Raw genomic sequence first — 14,051 nt, forward strand, 5'->3', positions numbered from 1 at the left:
CTCATTCAAATTTCAGGCCATGTCAGACTGGCCCACATTGTGGTATTTATTTTGGAGATCTCATGTTCAATATATTTATAGGTTAAAATGTTCTGGCACGTATACTGCAAATTGGGCGAATAATTGAAATGAACCGCTGCTGGTAAACTAACTGCATCAACATTTTTCACTCCAGTGATTTCACCATCTGTGTCCAGACAGCAAATCTTTCTCTTTTCATTATTTATCTCATTCTTGTTGCTTATGACATCTTATCGATGTTGCTGTCATGTCAGTTTGAAGAACTAGCATACCTGTGGATGGAGAGCCAGAAGTTAGGGGGCAACTACAGCCGCCACCGAGCGCAGACAGAGAAGCATGTGGTGTTGTGTGTCAGCTCACTGAAGATAGACCTGCTGATGGATTTCCTCAATGAGTTTTACGCTCATCCCAGACTACAGGTAGTGTGGAGCTGCAAGAAGAAAACTATAGATTTGTGTTTCATTCTTTTTTTAATGATATAGTGAGAAAATGCAGGACAAATATCTGAATACAGCTGTTACTGAATCACTCTGGGTTACTAAAAAATAATTAACTAATTAAATAATTATTTGCCATGAGAGATTTCTATGTGAACAGCTTTGTCTCAGCCAAATTGTAACTTTGAGTATTGCTTAGTCACTCATGTATATTTAATATTATAGGCATGAACATAAGGTTTGAAAAAAGTTTAATTAAGGCCTTTGTGTCTCTTTATCTTGCAGGACTATTATGTAGTGATCCTGTGTCCGACAGAGATAGACATCCAGGTTCGCCGTATCCTCCAGATCCCTCTGTGGTCCCAGAGGGTCATCTACCTGCAAGGATCTGCCCTCAAAGACCAGGACCTGATGAGGGCCAAGTCAGTAAAAGCATGGGTTTTCAAATTTTGGAAAAACACAAAAGCAAGCTAAAAATTTTACACATTGTTTACAAATTGTGTGTTTAGCACGAGTGCCAGACAGTGCATCTTTGATGTAGCCTTGTTTTAAACCTCTGAATTACTGCCCACATCCAATTAATCTAATAGGAATGCCTGCCTATCACTGTTGGACATTAATCCAGGTTCAATGTTAATGTCAAGTTTTGGCATTAAGGTTGGACAGGTAAGTCTTTGAACATGTATATCATATTCTTAAAAGGTATAGGTTTCAGTTTAGCACTTAATGCACAGCCACTGGCAGCTAAAGGGTGAGACATTTACAAGTCCACTTGGCTGCTCTCTGCTTGCACATCAGTGTAATTGGATTTCACTCTGTATTGATCATCTGCTCACATCAAAGGCCACATACATCGGCAACATTAAAAAACTGTGATAGTTCACCTGTTAGCTTTGGCTATGCACCAGTGTACCACTGAGGATTTCACAGTTGCTTCAGGGGATCTTGGTGCTCACTGGCAAATGTTGTGTTGCAGCTCTGATGCATGTCACGGGATGATGTGATACCAGTGAAATGGAAATGTAACTACTTCTCACTAGCACATAATAATATGAAATTCAAGTCATAAATTTGTCCTGGAGCCTTTCTCCTCTTCAAGTTTCTAAGATATGCAAGACATTAGGTCCTGTGGCAATTTTACACACTAATATGTAATAAACCAAATCACCGGCTAGGTAAGGTTAGGTTGAAAGATCTTCTTGTAATCATTTTCTGTTAGTTTTTTTTCAAGTTCATGGAACATGAGTGTTCTGTCAGAAATGATTACTGCCCCTCATGTGTATCAGCACTGCAGTCTAATGTCAACCATCAGTGGATTGTTTTCATGCTAGAATGGTGATGTTACCCCTTTCAGCCATTTTCTTAGGACATTAGCGCTCATCCATGCCTAGGAATTGAATTGTATCTGTGATTGAATGTCTTCTTTACAATCACTAGCCCATGACCCTCCATCTTTGTCTTTCTTTTTTCTTTTCGCCTCTCTGTTAACCCACAGGATGGACGATGCTGAGGCATGCTTCATCCTGAGTAGCAGGAACGAAGTCGACCGAACTGCTGCTGTAAGTCCCATTAACCTGGATTTATCAAACTAGTTGTAAACTATGTTTTGTTTCCAGTCTAAACCCTTTTTCAGTTTACACTCTATTTGCTTTTTGATTTACTTGAGAGATTGGAAATATTCAGATGATGTGATTCACCCTGAATCTGTGAGGGAAAAGGTCAAGGTCATAAAATGTAAATTGCATTTTCAAATGACTTACTGCAAAGGTAAATGAAATAGAATTGTCCCACAGGATCACCAGACTATTCTGAGGGCCTGGGCCGCGAAGGACTTTGCACCAAACTGCCCTCTGTATGTCCAGATTCTCAAACCTGAAAACAAATTCCATGTTAAGTTTGCTGGTAAGTGCAGTGAGCTTACATAATGTATGTGCAGAAATGCAGTTCTTTGACGCTTCTCAATCAAACCTATTATTGCGATGTATCCATTTCAATCAGATCATGTAGTATGTGAAGAGGAGTTCAAGTATGCCATGTTGGCGCTCAACTGTGTGTGTCCAGCCACATCCACCTTAGTCACTCTCCTAGTTCACACCTCCAGAGGACAGTGAGTGCACTCACACTGTTTGACACAATGCATTGTCCACTATCTGTATGTACTTTGACTACTGAGTTGTTATACACTATTCTTACGCAGGTTGTGCTGATTATACATGTAGAAAATTATTATATAACTTTGCCTTCTAAGTAGTAGTTGTTCTGTTGATCTAAAAAAAAAAAACTTAATGATCAGTTTTAGCAAGGCTTGTGTGACATCTTAGAAATGATCTTTCAATCAATAAATTCAATCAAAAATCAAAATTCCTTCCTTGAATATAAAGCAAAAATTTGTTGATCTAGCTAGATTAGCTTTGTTCAAAGGAAACAAAATCTGCCTACCAGCTGGTTTTTGACCTGATAAATAGGATGAAAGCCAAACGGCACATTTCCTCAGTGGAGCTACATGGTGATTTACAGAAGCTGGTTTGGCTGGACATGTTTTTAACAGTAGCAGGAGTAGATCAATTTAAACATTTCTTATTGGATCTCAGTTTTGCATTACTCAAGGAAACTTTTGCTCAGTCTATTGAGATTTAACTCAAACAGTTGCATTACTTCTGTCTCCAGAGCAACTCAACCTCTATGAAAACCTCTATGAAATGCTTTTACACAGACCGTTGCTGGTTTGTCTGTAGAGCTGACTACTGTTCCATCACTACTGAAGAAACTTGTCACTGTCAAGTCAGTAAAATTACACTGTTCTCTGCCAAGCTATCAATCTGGCTGTGTTTCTGACTTCTCTGCAAGATGACCACTCTATCTTCACTGCTTCTCACAGCAGAGACACTGCATCCGTTTTAGGAAAACTGGCTTGGGGCTATGAAGTTAACAGGAATGGGAATAGTCTGCTCTACAATGGGTGTTAATTTAAAGATCTTCAAATTGATCAAATGTTATGAAGTACATGAACAGCCTCAAAAAATGACCTGATAGCCTATTTCCGTTTTTTTCACTGGAATGCAGGAAGCTGGAGAACACAGGGCAGGGAAAGGTCATGAAATGTCAGATAGATTTATATTCTATGAGGGATTGAGAGCTGTTGATGCTTCCTTTTATGAATGAAAAGATGAACTTTAAGCCATAGTTAAAATACAACCTGAGAAATTGCTGGCTCCAAAGTCATATTCTGCCATAAAATTCAAACATCAGTTATTTTTTTAACTTTAACAAAGTGTTGCTGTTTGCCAGCAGTTTGAACATTCACATTCAGGTAGTAAATGTTCTGAAAATACTTTTACAGGGAGGGGCAGTTATCACCAGAGCAGTGGCAGAGGACGTATGGGCGCTGCTCTGGAAATGAGGTCTACCACATCCACTTGAGTGACAGCAAGTTTTTTGGAGAGTATGATGGAAAAAGCTTCACCTATGCCTCCTTCCACGCCCATAAGAAGTTAGTAAAACTTTGTATTACTCAATCTGGGACCACTATGATATTGTTTTACCAAACCCCATTTTGGTGCTTTGCTTACTCCCCCTTTACCACGCAGGTATGGTGTGTGTTTGATTGGGGTTAAAAGGGAGGACAACAAGAGCATCCTCCTGAACCCTGGGCCCCGCCACATCATGGCTGCCACTGACACCTGCTACTATATCAACATCACCAAAGAGGAGAATTCTGCCTTCATCTTCAAACAGGAGGAGAAGCACAACAAGGGCCTGCCCGTCACCGGTCTCTACGACGCCCCATCCAGGCTGCCTGTGCACAGTATCATCGCTAGCATGGGTGAGAAATTACATTTAGAAGTGGAGAAGCTGGTTTAAAAAAAGAAGAAATGAGAGGAGGGTGGGCGATAATGTGCGTAGATACATAAGCAAAAAAGTTGAGGCTATAAACGGAGGCTTTGATTTGACTGGTTGAAAGGGTTTCCATGTAAGAAGAGAAAATGGATGCTTTGTTGTAACACTAAATTGTACATACTGAACATTTCTGAATGCTGTCTGTTGGTGATGTTGTATGCTTTTGCTGACTTTAATGCATGATTGATGCATCATGATTTTTCTTACATGATTTCTAACTTAGTTGGCTGACATTATTGTGTTGTGCTTTTTTTTTTTATGCCTGTGAAAGTTGATCAGGCCACTTCATATGGTAAGTTGATGCATGATGTCTCACATTTTTTACACTTATTTACTATTTATAATATTTTAAAAATTCACACCTTAAACAGTCCAGGACACATATTTCATTATTGTTTATAATAACACCTGACCTGATTCTTATGTTTTTTTGTTTTTTTTTTAAATTAAACATATATCATTTAACATGATATATGCATTATACATAATATTAGAGAAGATAAATATTGTTTGCCATTTGTGATAGTTCAACAGTACAATTATGTGATTCAGAAAGCAATACATTTTCTCCTCAAGGTCAAACTGCTGAGCTCAAGAAAGTGACACAAATGTGTGTAGCTAAAATGCTGAACAAGCAAAAGCTGGAAAATATTATATCCATTATGAAAACGACTTTCCACCACGAGAATGTTGCCTGAGATAAAATGGTCATGGGTTCACCAAGAAATTTATGTTATTTATTTATTATTTATGTTGACCTAACAGCACATTATAGCAAAAGAGCAGTGCATGCAACTTCTAAACAGACTCACAGTTTGCTGCTCATATAATAACTTTGTACCTTTCAGGCACAGTAGCCATAGACCTGCAGAACCCTGATCCCCCAGAGGAAAGCAACAAACTGACCTTACCAACAGAGAATGGCGCTGGAAGTCGCAGGCCAAGCATTGCACCTGTCCTAGAGATTGCCGACTCCTCTGCCATTCTGCCATGTGACCTCCTCAGTGACCAATCAGAAGATGAGACCAACCAGTCAGATGAGGAGGGCTCTGTCGGGTCGGAGTAAGTTATCTGGCTGTGGTTTCAGTGTAAGAACGAGCTGGCTTAAATGTTGCTAAAAGTATGGTATGTGCTGTCTTCCAGCAATAAACAAGACATTTTCCTTATAGTGCAAGCATCCTGTGCCCTATACTTGATTGATTTCACCTCTCCTCCACTTCTGCATGTCTATGGCTGTAGGAGAGATGAATGGGGTTTGAGTCGGCATGTAATTTGCATGCCATGATACTCTAAGGTGCAGAAGTGGCAATGATGAATGTGTGTGTCATGGCAGGGACCTTTCGTCTTGACTGAGGTTTATTTGTTGTGTATTTGAATAATTCCTCAGACCTTAATGCTCATTAAGCAGTTAGCAAGACAGATAGTTGCATTGATAAGTCAGAGGAATCATTTTATCTCAGCAGCTTTGTCCTTCTCTTTTCTCTCTGTATGTGGTTTCATTACATTGAGGTAGTTACAAGATAGGTTGTCTCATAATATGAACCCCAGACTCAGTCCATCTGAACAGTAACTGTTAGAACCAGACATCAGTGGGTCTTTTAAAGTTGGACATACAGTAACATTGCCCTCCTAACCTTTGAGCCTCCATTATTGCACTCCATGGCGCTTGAGTAGTTTTTCTTCTTTAAGAGTTTTCAGAAGCAGTGACTGGGTAGAAACTACAGAACATAGAAACTCAAGGTCCCACAGTGCCATCATGTGGTGACTAAGTTATAGATGCATCTATGAATGAAGTCCAGTTCTCCTTTGTTGGGAAATTAGGGGGCATCGTGAAACTGATTAGGGTAATTGCAGCTGACAGATTACAAATTAGGAGACAGAAAACCGAAATGCTGCACTTACAAAATAAAATGAGACATGATTAAAACTAAACAGATTAGAAAAACATTGTGATTGTTGATATAGTCAGTATTGAGCGACAGTGAGTCCTTCAGAGGACAAACATCAGTGATTTGAGCAGAACAGCTGCAGTAGGTAATAATAAACTGAAAAGCAGAAACATGTATTAGTCCTTGATGGTGATATTTTGTTTGATTAAAATAATAAAGGTAGATTCATTGATATTCCTCCCATTCTGAGGTACAAACATTTACAACACCACGTATCTATAAATATGTTTTCAATGAAAGTCAACACTACATTTTGTGTGGGATAATACAGGTTTACCAGACTTTAAGTAAATGTGCAGAGGATGGTTAACACCAGTTCTTTGACACTACATGATTACAATATTGTCAAAGATCTTTTCTCAGAAGCATTTTTATCTTTCACTTCTATCAGCTTTGTAAAGGGCTACCCTCCCAACTCACCCTACATTGGCAGCTCTCCAACTCTGTGCCACCTCCTACCACAGAAAGCGCCATTCTGCTGCCTACGCCTTGACAAGGTACCATTGACATTTACCACTACTACTATATGATTTCCTAATATTTTCTTAAAACACTAATATAATGAAAGGGTAATTACTATAACTACAAACACTTTCTCCCTTTAAAGTAGTGTTTTAGGTCCTTTTCATTCAGCTACTTTTAACAAACTATAAGAGAATGTACCTTGAAAATTACATAAACAATACATAATACAACAGTATTACCAAAGGTTGTTACCTATTATTTATTTATTTTGTTAAATAAAAAAAGAACTCTAATACAAGATGGTGTCCCCTAAGGGCTCAGTACAACTGAAACTTCCTGTTGGTCTGCCTTTACCCAGGGCTGTACACATAGCAGCTTTGAGGATGCCAAGGCATATGGCTTTAAGAACAAGCTGATTATAGTGTCTGCAGAGATGGCAGGAAACGGTCTCTACAACTTCATCGTACCCCTGCGAGCTTACTATCGGCCGAGGAAAGAGCTCAACCCCATAGTGCTGCTGCTGGACTACCCGTAAGACTTCCAGTCATCTTTTCAGCCCCATTTGTTTGTCTGTATTTTAATATGAGCATGTTTTCAGAGTTCCTCTGGCCAAGGGGTTTTATAGCAACCAGTTACATCCTCCCATTACACTGAAGAATTAGACATATATTTCCCTCTTAAAAAAATCATAGGTTATTACATTTAACAGAATGTGTCCCACCATCATTAAGGAAATTTCAGGAAATTGTGTCATCACTGTCATAATCTGTCACTGGGGCTTTAGCAAAGCTAATTTGCGAGGGCGGCTTATTCATGATGTTTCCTGTTTTCTGTTTTCTGCAGGCCAGACAACCACTTCTTAGAGGCCATTTGCTGCTTTCCAATGGTTTACTTTATGGCTGGCACAATTGATAAGTATGTGCCTAGATTATAAAACCTTGCTCATTAACCAATTAAATGATCATACTGATGTCAGTAGTAGTTCTTTTTTTTTTTTTTTAAGCAATGTACTTTAGGTTCAATACATTTTACATGTATCGATTGGTGAGTTTTATCAGTTCAGTTAGAAATGCAAGAGTTACACTTGCCTTTATGTGGTTGTAAATTTTCAGGACGCAATTAGCACCTTTCAGTGTCATTTAGTGATGCACAAATCTCTGCATAGTAGACACTAATACCTAGACTAAGCTTGAAATTACAAAGATCTTCTCAGTTGCTTGGATTACTTCTAGTAAGTGTAAGAATTTGAGAACTATTTTAAGTACATCATCCACATTTTGGGAAGGTGTGTACACTCAGTAATTCATGTAATTTTATGAATGGACCAGCTTGGACAACCTGTTGCAGTGTGGAATAATCTACGCTGACAATTTGGTGGTTGTGGATAAGGAGAGCACCATGAGCGCAGAGGAGGACTACATGGCAGATGCCAAGACCATCGTCAACGTTCAGACTATGTTCAGGTAGCAGAGGGTGCTTTAATGTGTACTGTAGAGACACACAATAAACACCAAGCATGTTAGTGGATGTTTGTTTGAACCGGACCTTCAAGTGTGAACCAATTTCTTCATTTGATCTCAGTAAGATGCTGGAGAGTTAATGCTGGTTGAGTTTGCCAGAATAGAAAATGAATTCATCTCAAAGACAGACTACATTTCTGAAACAGCTTTTATTTCACAGCTGAAATGAAAAGCATTTCTCACTGCAACAACAGCCTCCTCCTTCACTAACATCTCTCCTTCCCTGTCTTGACTCAGGTTGTTCCCCAGTCTCAGCATCATTACTGAGCTCACACATCCTTCTAACATGAGGTTTATGCAGTTCAGAGCCAAGGACTGCTACTCACTCGCTCTCTCCAAACTGGAGAAGGTGAGTGGTTCAAGAGCGAGGATCCATGTTAAGAACCCCCTGGCTTTGACTCACATTTTTTCAGTTTTCTCTGAAAGTGACAAGTGTGAAGCTGTGTGACCCATCATTGTTTTCAAAAGACAAGTCAGAGCTGGGCTATAGAGGAATATCTCTAGCAGCATCTCACCCGTGACTTTTACTGTAGTGTGAAACATGTCACCAAAACAAGTAACGCCCACAAACCAAAGTTCATGAATTTGAGCAGTATCTGAACCGTTTGGTACTTTTATTTCTGCCTACACTTTCACCTTCACAGTCCTTTTAAAAACTTGTCAACAGGGCTTTTCCATAAAAATACTACTTAAAGATGGAGAAAACGAGGAATAGTTCATCGAACACACAGGACAAAATGAGATTTGAACACTGCTGCTCTGTTGCTCAAATACTGTTTTCTTACTTTTTTCCAGATAGAGCGTGATAAGGGCTCCAACCTGGCCTTCATGTTCCGACTGCCATTTGCTGCAGGCAGGGTGTTTAGTATTAGTATGTTGGATACGCTACTTTACCAGGTGGGATAACAGACCTCTGGCATTGAATTTGGTTCATTTTGAAATAAGATGAGATTAATATGGTCAGTACACATCAGTCAGAGATTTCATATATCTTAGAGCTGTGTGCAGCTACACTACATCACGGCAAGTTGAGGAAGGAAAGTTTGTCTAAAGTTGGTATTTGAACATTGTTAGTGGTTACTGAAAATAGTTACTGGTACTTTGCATCTGTCAAATTAAGATACATTTAATGTAAGAACTAAGTGTGATATGTGGTTAAGACAAAATTAGAACAATTCAAAAAAACAAAGCAATTTATTGCAGGTACAGTGGTTAGCTTTATGAAAACTAGGTTTAAAGTCATTTTCTGTGTTTTGACAGTCATTTGTTAAGGACTACATGATAGCTATTACAAGACTGCTTCTTGGTCTGGACACCACGCCTGGCTCTGGGTACCTGTGTGCTGTAAGTACAAATGTTCCTATATTTAAGCAAGCAGTTTGTAGGTTGGATTAAATGAGTGTGATCCTCATTCTCTCCCCTAGATGAAGATCACAGAAGAGGACCTGTGGATCAGGACTTATGGCAGACTCTTTCAGAAACTTTGTTCCTCCAGTGCTGAGATCCCCATTGGGATCTACCGCACTGAGTCACACATGTTCTCGACCTCTGAGGCAAGTTCAGTTTGATCAGATATGTAGTATTGGATGCCTGGCTTTGGGTTTGGCTTTGGCTTTGTATCCTTGGCTCCCCTCATTTCTTCTTTTAAGGTTTTCTTCTCCATTTTCCTCCTTTTTCTTGTCTTTTTTTTTTCTTCTTCTTTGTCACGCCGCTCCTTTTTTTTGTCTTTTTTTTGTCTTCATTTCAGAAATGCTCTGATTTTACTTTTGTTTATTATAGTTCTCATTCCCTACCTTATTAATGACTCCTCCTCCTCTTGTTTGCTTATACAACAACAAGGAAGGAAGTTAACATTTTTGGTTGGACACCAACCTCTTTGGTGCATGCTGATGAGTTTAGTTATTTAAACAGAATCAACCTCAAAATAATATCTGACAGGTAACTCACCTGCATTTATCTTATCCTGGCTAGTGTTAATTTCCTACTATAAATAAAATAAAAAATAAATAAATAATAAAGTAGTCTGCCATATTAATTATGTCATGTGCTGATGTCAGGCGGCAGGCAAGGTTGTGTGGGGGACATGGTTACGACCTGGCACTGTAGACTGGTTCTACAATGTCACAGCTGACGATGGATGGATTGATGTGCTGATGTTTGAAGCTTTTAATAATTTGGTTTGCTTTGGATGCTCCTATCTTTCATTCCATTTTTTTTTTGTTTGCATGTCTGTTTGTCCTTCTCTTGTTTCAGGGCAAGGACAGTTATGCACAGGTAAGATCCAAATGTGCTTCTCTTTCATTTGGATATTGCCATTAGCCGGCAAAGATGAAAAATATCTTACTGGTATTTTTTGGCACTTAGCAATAAGTTGAAGTTCATTACAACCAAAATATGATTGTATGAAAACAGCGTTCTTTTGTTTCTTTTAAAAATATAACAAAACAGGAGGACACAGTCAGGCCTTCACAAATGCACATACACATCCAGCATTAACAGCAACCCTGCTCTCCCAGTCTCAGGTGTCCATTAATGTGGAGCAGGGTGCACAGCATCGTGACCGTGGAGACTCCTGGAAAGAGAAGACAGCACACAGAAACTCCACCACAAGTGACCAATCAGAGCACCCATTGCTGAGGAAGAAGAGTATGCAGTGGGCACGACGACTGAGCAGGAAGAACACCAAGCCTTCTAGTCGAGCTGAGCGTATCTCCCAGCAGAGGCTCAACCTGTACCGACGCTCAGAGCGACAGGAGCTGTCTGAGCTGGTCAAGAATCGCATGAAGCACCTGGGTCTGCCCACAGTGGGATACGGTAAGACGGCATGACGTTTAGAGGCGTGGAAGTTGACTGAAGAAAGTTAATGTGTAATTCATTGCAGTAGTTTATATGACTTTATTAGTGAAACAGCATAGGTAGTAGTTCATTATTTTAATAATTTTCATTTATCATGTCATTTTTTGTTACTTAATCGTAATTAATCACAGTCTACCTGAAAATGAATATTAATGCAAATCATGTTTGGTGCAGATTGATGTCTCTAAACACGTATTTAATGTCATTTGTTGAGTATAACCTCAGTGGGTGATGCCTAAAAATCTTACTGTGAAAAAGTTACTGTGACGTATTTTTATAAAGCACTTGATAGTTTGAGCTGTGCCAAGCAGTAGTTTTTAAGTCACAGTTCTTAGCTTGTTTCAGTAGAGTTACTCTACAATTCCATTTTTTTTACGAGATTTTTGTTTGTCCTTACCACATTTCAGTCAAGCTCTATGATCTTGCATCAACGTTGTTAGTGCCTAAAGTTGCAGCTATTAAGTTTCCATGCAGTGATTGTGTCAGTTATCTGCACTCTTACCACCTGGCCTCTATCACTGAGTATCACTGACATGTATGCAGTGTTTCTGAGCAGCAGCAAATTTTAAAACATGCAAATCATGGCCATTATCATGTTACATTGTTTGGATGAGAACCTACATAAGCTTTAATTAGGTTACATTCATTGCAATAAGAGTGAAAACTATTCATAACTAATAGTTCATGAATTGAAATATAGAGGTTTAGTTAGCCCTGCCCACTGAGGTTTTTCTCAACCAATCAAATCAGCTCTGTGTTTGAAAATGTTTTTTAAAACTCCAATCTGCATCCCATTCATTTTGTATCATCTCTTTCCCTATTAAAACTGATAGAAAAGATGACTGTCACACTGCATCATATTTCACCTCCATTTTCTCACATCAGTTTTATATTTGAACTCTTCCTCCATATAGCATAACTCATACACATCACTACGTATTCATGACCATTCCACCATATGGAAGTAAGCATATCATGCATGATGATGCAGGGGTGCTAAACCTCATCTCAGTTGCCTTTCATCACAGATTGCAATTGCCTGCACACTTCTGTATTTTTTTATTTTTTTAATTTGTTTAGCTCTTATCTCTTTCCAGCTTCATGCCTCAGAACAAAAGCAGAATCATGCCCCAGATGTTTTGTACAAAATATTATGTAACATGTCAATTAAATGCATTTCAGGAAGAGCCCCAAAAGCTGAAGACCTTCTTAAGAACCATGAATGTCAGTGAGGATTAGTGCAACAGGATGATAATGTGACAGATGAATACTTTGGAACTGATTCTGTGCACACTCTATTGCATGGCTTATTTGCATTGCTCTCACTTTTTTATGACTTTTGTTGAAACTGCATTCGCCGCCTGCCTGATCTGTTTTCCCCCTTTTCTTGTTTCCCTTCCTCCTGTTCCCCTTCCTTCTTTCTCCCTCTCACTCTTCTATCTTCCCTCCTTTTGGCTTGTAGAGGATGTTTCTAATCTCACTGCGAGCGATGTCATGAATCGAGTAAATCTAGGATATTTGCAAGGTAATCTGTGTGCTGTTTATAACTCATTTAAAACCTGTGAGTGGTTCCGTTCTTCCTGTTGGGAAAGGAAAGGTGTCCTTTCACCAGCATCCACTGAAGAATAGTGCACTGAATTTATCCAAAGCGGTAGAAATAGTTATTTGTAGACAATATTTGTTTCCTTCATACTTTACCTTATCTGCTGTGGATACTCTTTATGTTCTAGTGTGATTATAAATGAACAAATTGGGCCATTGAAGTTAACAGTGAATGCCATTGCTTAGAGTTGCAGGACATTTCAGAGCACCCGTATACAGAGGGGACCAGGCTGTCAGGTTAGCTGGTTGATCACAGTATTGCAACTTTACTGCATGAGTGTATGTGTGTGTGCGTGTGTGTTTCCTGTCAGAATGAGTGGTAGATCAGCAGCCAATCTCTCGCTCTAGTATCTCTCCTTCTCTCTGGTCTTTTCTGCATTGTGTTTCTGTGAGGTGACGTCCCAAATGGCTAGAGTACTGCAGGGCATCAGAGTATGGCTTATAGGGTGGAGCGGAAGGCATTATGTCTGTGGATGGAAGGTTAGATGTATTATTAAAAATTTAAAAATTTATACCTTCTGTGTATATTTAAAGAAAAAATATCAGAGGTGTCCTGGTATAGAAAATAAAGAAAAACAGGCAGATGCCACAATGTATGGCAGTGGCATCTGCTTTTTTATTTATTTATTTCTCCTTTTTTTTTTTTTCTTTTTTTCAAAACATCCCTTAGTGTATTTTCAGACTATACCATGGCCACTTAACCACAGGCAAAAGGATGATCAGTGGTTATAATCAACTTCTTCATACCAGGAGCAGCTGAGGCTTCAGTGTCCTTCCCACTTCAGCACTAGAGAGGGTGGTGCTTGAACCATCCAACCTATACTACCCACTGAGCCCCTTAAAAGCATGCCTTAACCTGACTATGTCTGTTGTGGTAGTTAGACTTAACTGGTAGTGTTTCTGTTGCCTGCAGTTTAACACAGCATGTTCACTGATAGAGAGTGGTCAATAAATTGTCAGCAAATACAAAGACAGGAAAACATTGTTATGGGTTTGTACTCCAGTACACTGCATTTCAGAGAATAGTGGATTGTGATAAATACTTCATAATTAGTTATGTACTTGTATTATGAGTCTAAGCCTAACTAAAATTTTAAAGTGACCTTAAACTTTGACAAATCCAGAATGACTGTGCAGCATTGGAATTTTTTTTTTTTTTTTTTTTTTTTTTTTAATAAGTTTTATATAAAAGTTTAGAAGTTTTTGAAGTGCTGAAAACCATCCATTATAATATTCAAATTAACACATTTGGAACATGACAGGGACAGAAATGAAGCAAGCAAGAAACTAAACTTTCTCTTTCA

General features: G+C 38.9%; 1 protein-coding gene across 1 annotated transcript in view; it reads left to right on the top strand.

Moving 5' to 3' along the window:
* Window positions 1-14,051, top strand: part of kcnt1b (potassium sodium-activated channel subfamily T member 1b) — a 52,626-nt gene that overhangs the window by 35,372 nt on the left and 3,203 nt on the right. The window contains exons 12-30 of the mRNA XM_026321488.1: window positions 276-440; window positions 744-880; window positions 1,954-2,017; window positions 2,252-2,360; window positions 2,457-2,565; window positions 3,799-3,948; window positions 4,046-4,281; window positions 4,627-4,647; window positions 5,204-5,417; window positions 6,696-6,801; window positions 7,128-7,300; window positions 7,613-7,684; window positions 8,098-8,232; window positions 8,527-8,638; window positions 9,085-9,186; window positions 9,550-9,633; window positions 9,714-9,842; window positions 10,543-10,563; window positions 10,806-11,103. Of these exons, the coding sequence (XP_026177273.1) occupies window positions 276-440; window positions 744-880; window positions 1,954-2,017; window positions 2,252-2,360; window positions 2,457-2,565; window positions 3,799-3,948; window positions 4,046-4,281; window positions 4,627-4,647; window positions 5,204-5,417; window positions 6,696-6,801; window positions 7,128-7,300; window positions 7,613-7,684; window positions 8,098-8,232; window positions 8,527-8,638; window positions 9,085-9,186; window positions 9,550-9,633; window positions 9,714-9,842; window positions 10,543-10,563; window positions 10,806-11,103 (2,437 nt within the window). The remainder of the gene's footprint in view (window positions 1-275; window positions 441-743; window positions 881-1,953; window positions 2,018-2,251; window positions 2,361-2,456; window positions 2,566-3,798; window positions 3,949-4,045; window positions 4,282-4,626; window positions 4,648-5,203; window positions 5,418-6,695; window positions 6,802-7,127; window positions 7,301-7,612; window positions 7,685-8,097; window positions 8,233-8,526; window positions 8,639-9,084; window positions 9,187-9,549; window positions 9,634-9,713; window positions 9,843-10,542; window positions 10,564-10,805; window positions 11,104-14,051) is intronic.

This window comes from Mastacembelus armatus, chromosome 9 (assembly GCF_900324485.2).
Source record: "Mastacembelus armatus chromosome 9, fMasArm1.2, whole genome shotgun sequence".
NCBI lineage: Eukaryota > Metazoa > Chordata > Actinopteri > Synbranchiformes > Mastacembelidae > Mastacembelus > Mastacembelus armatus.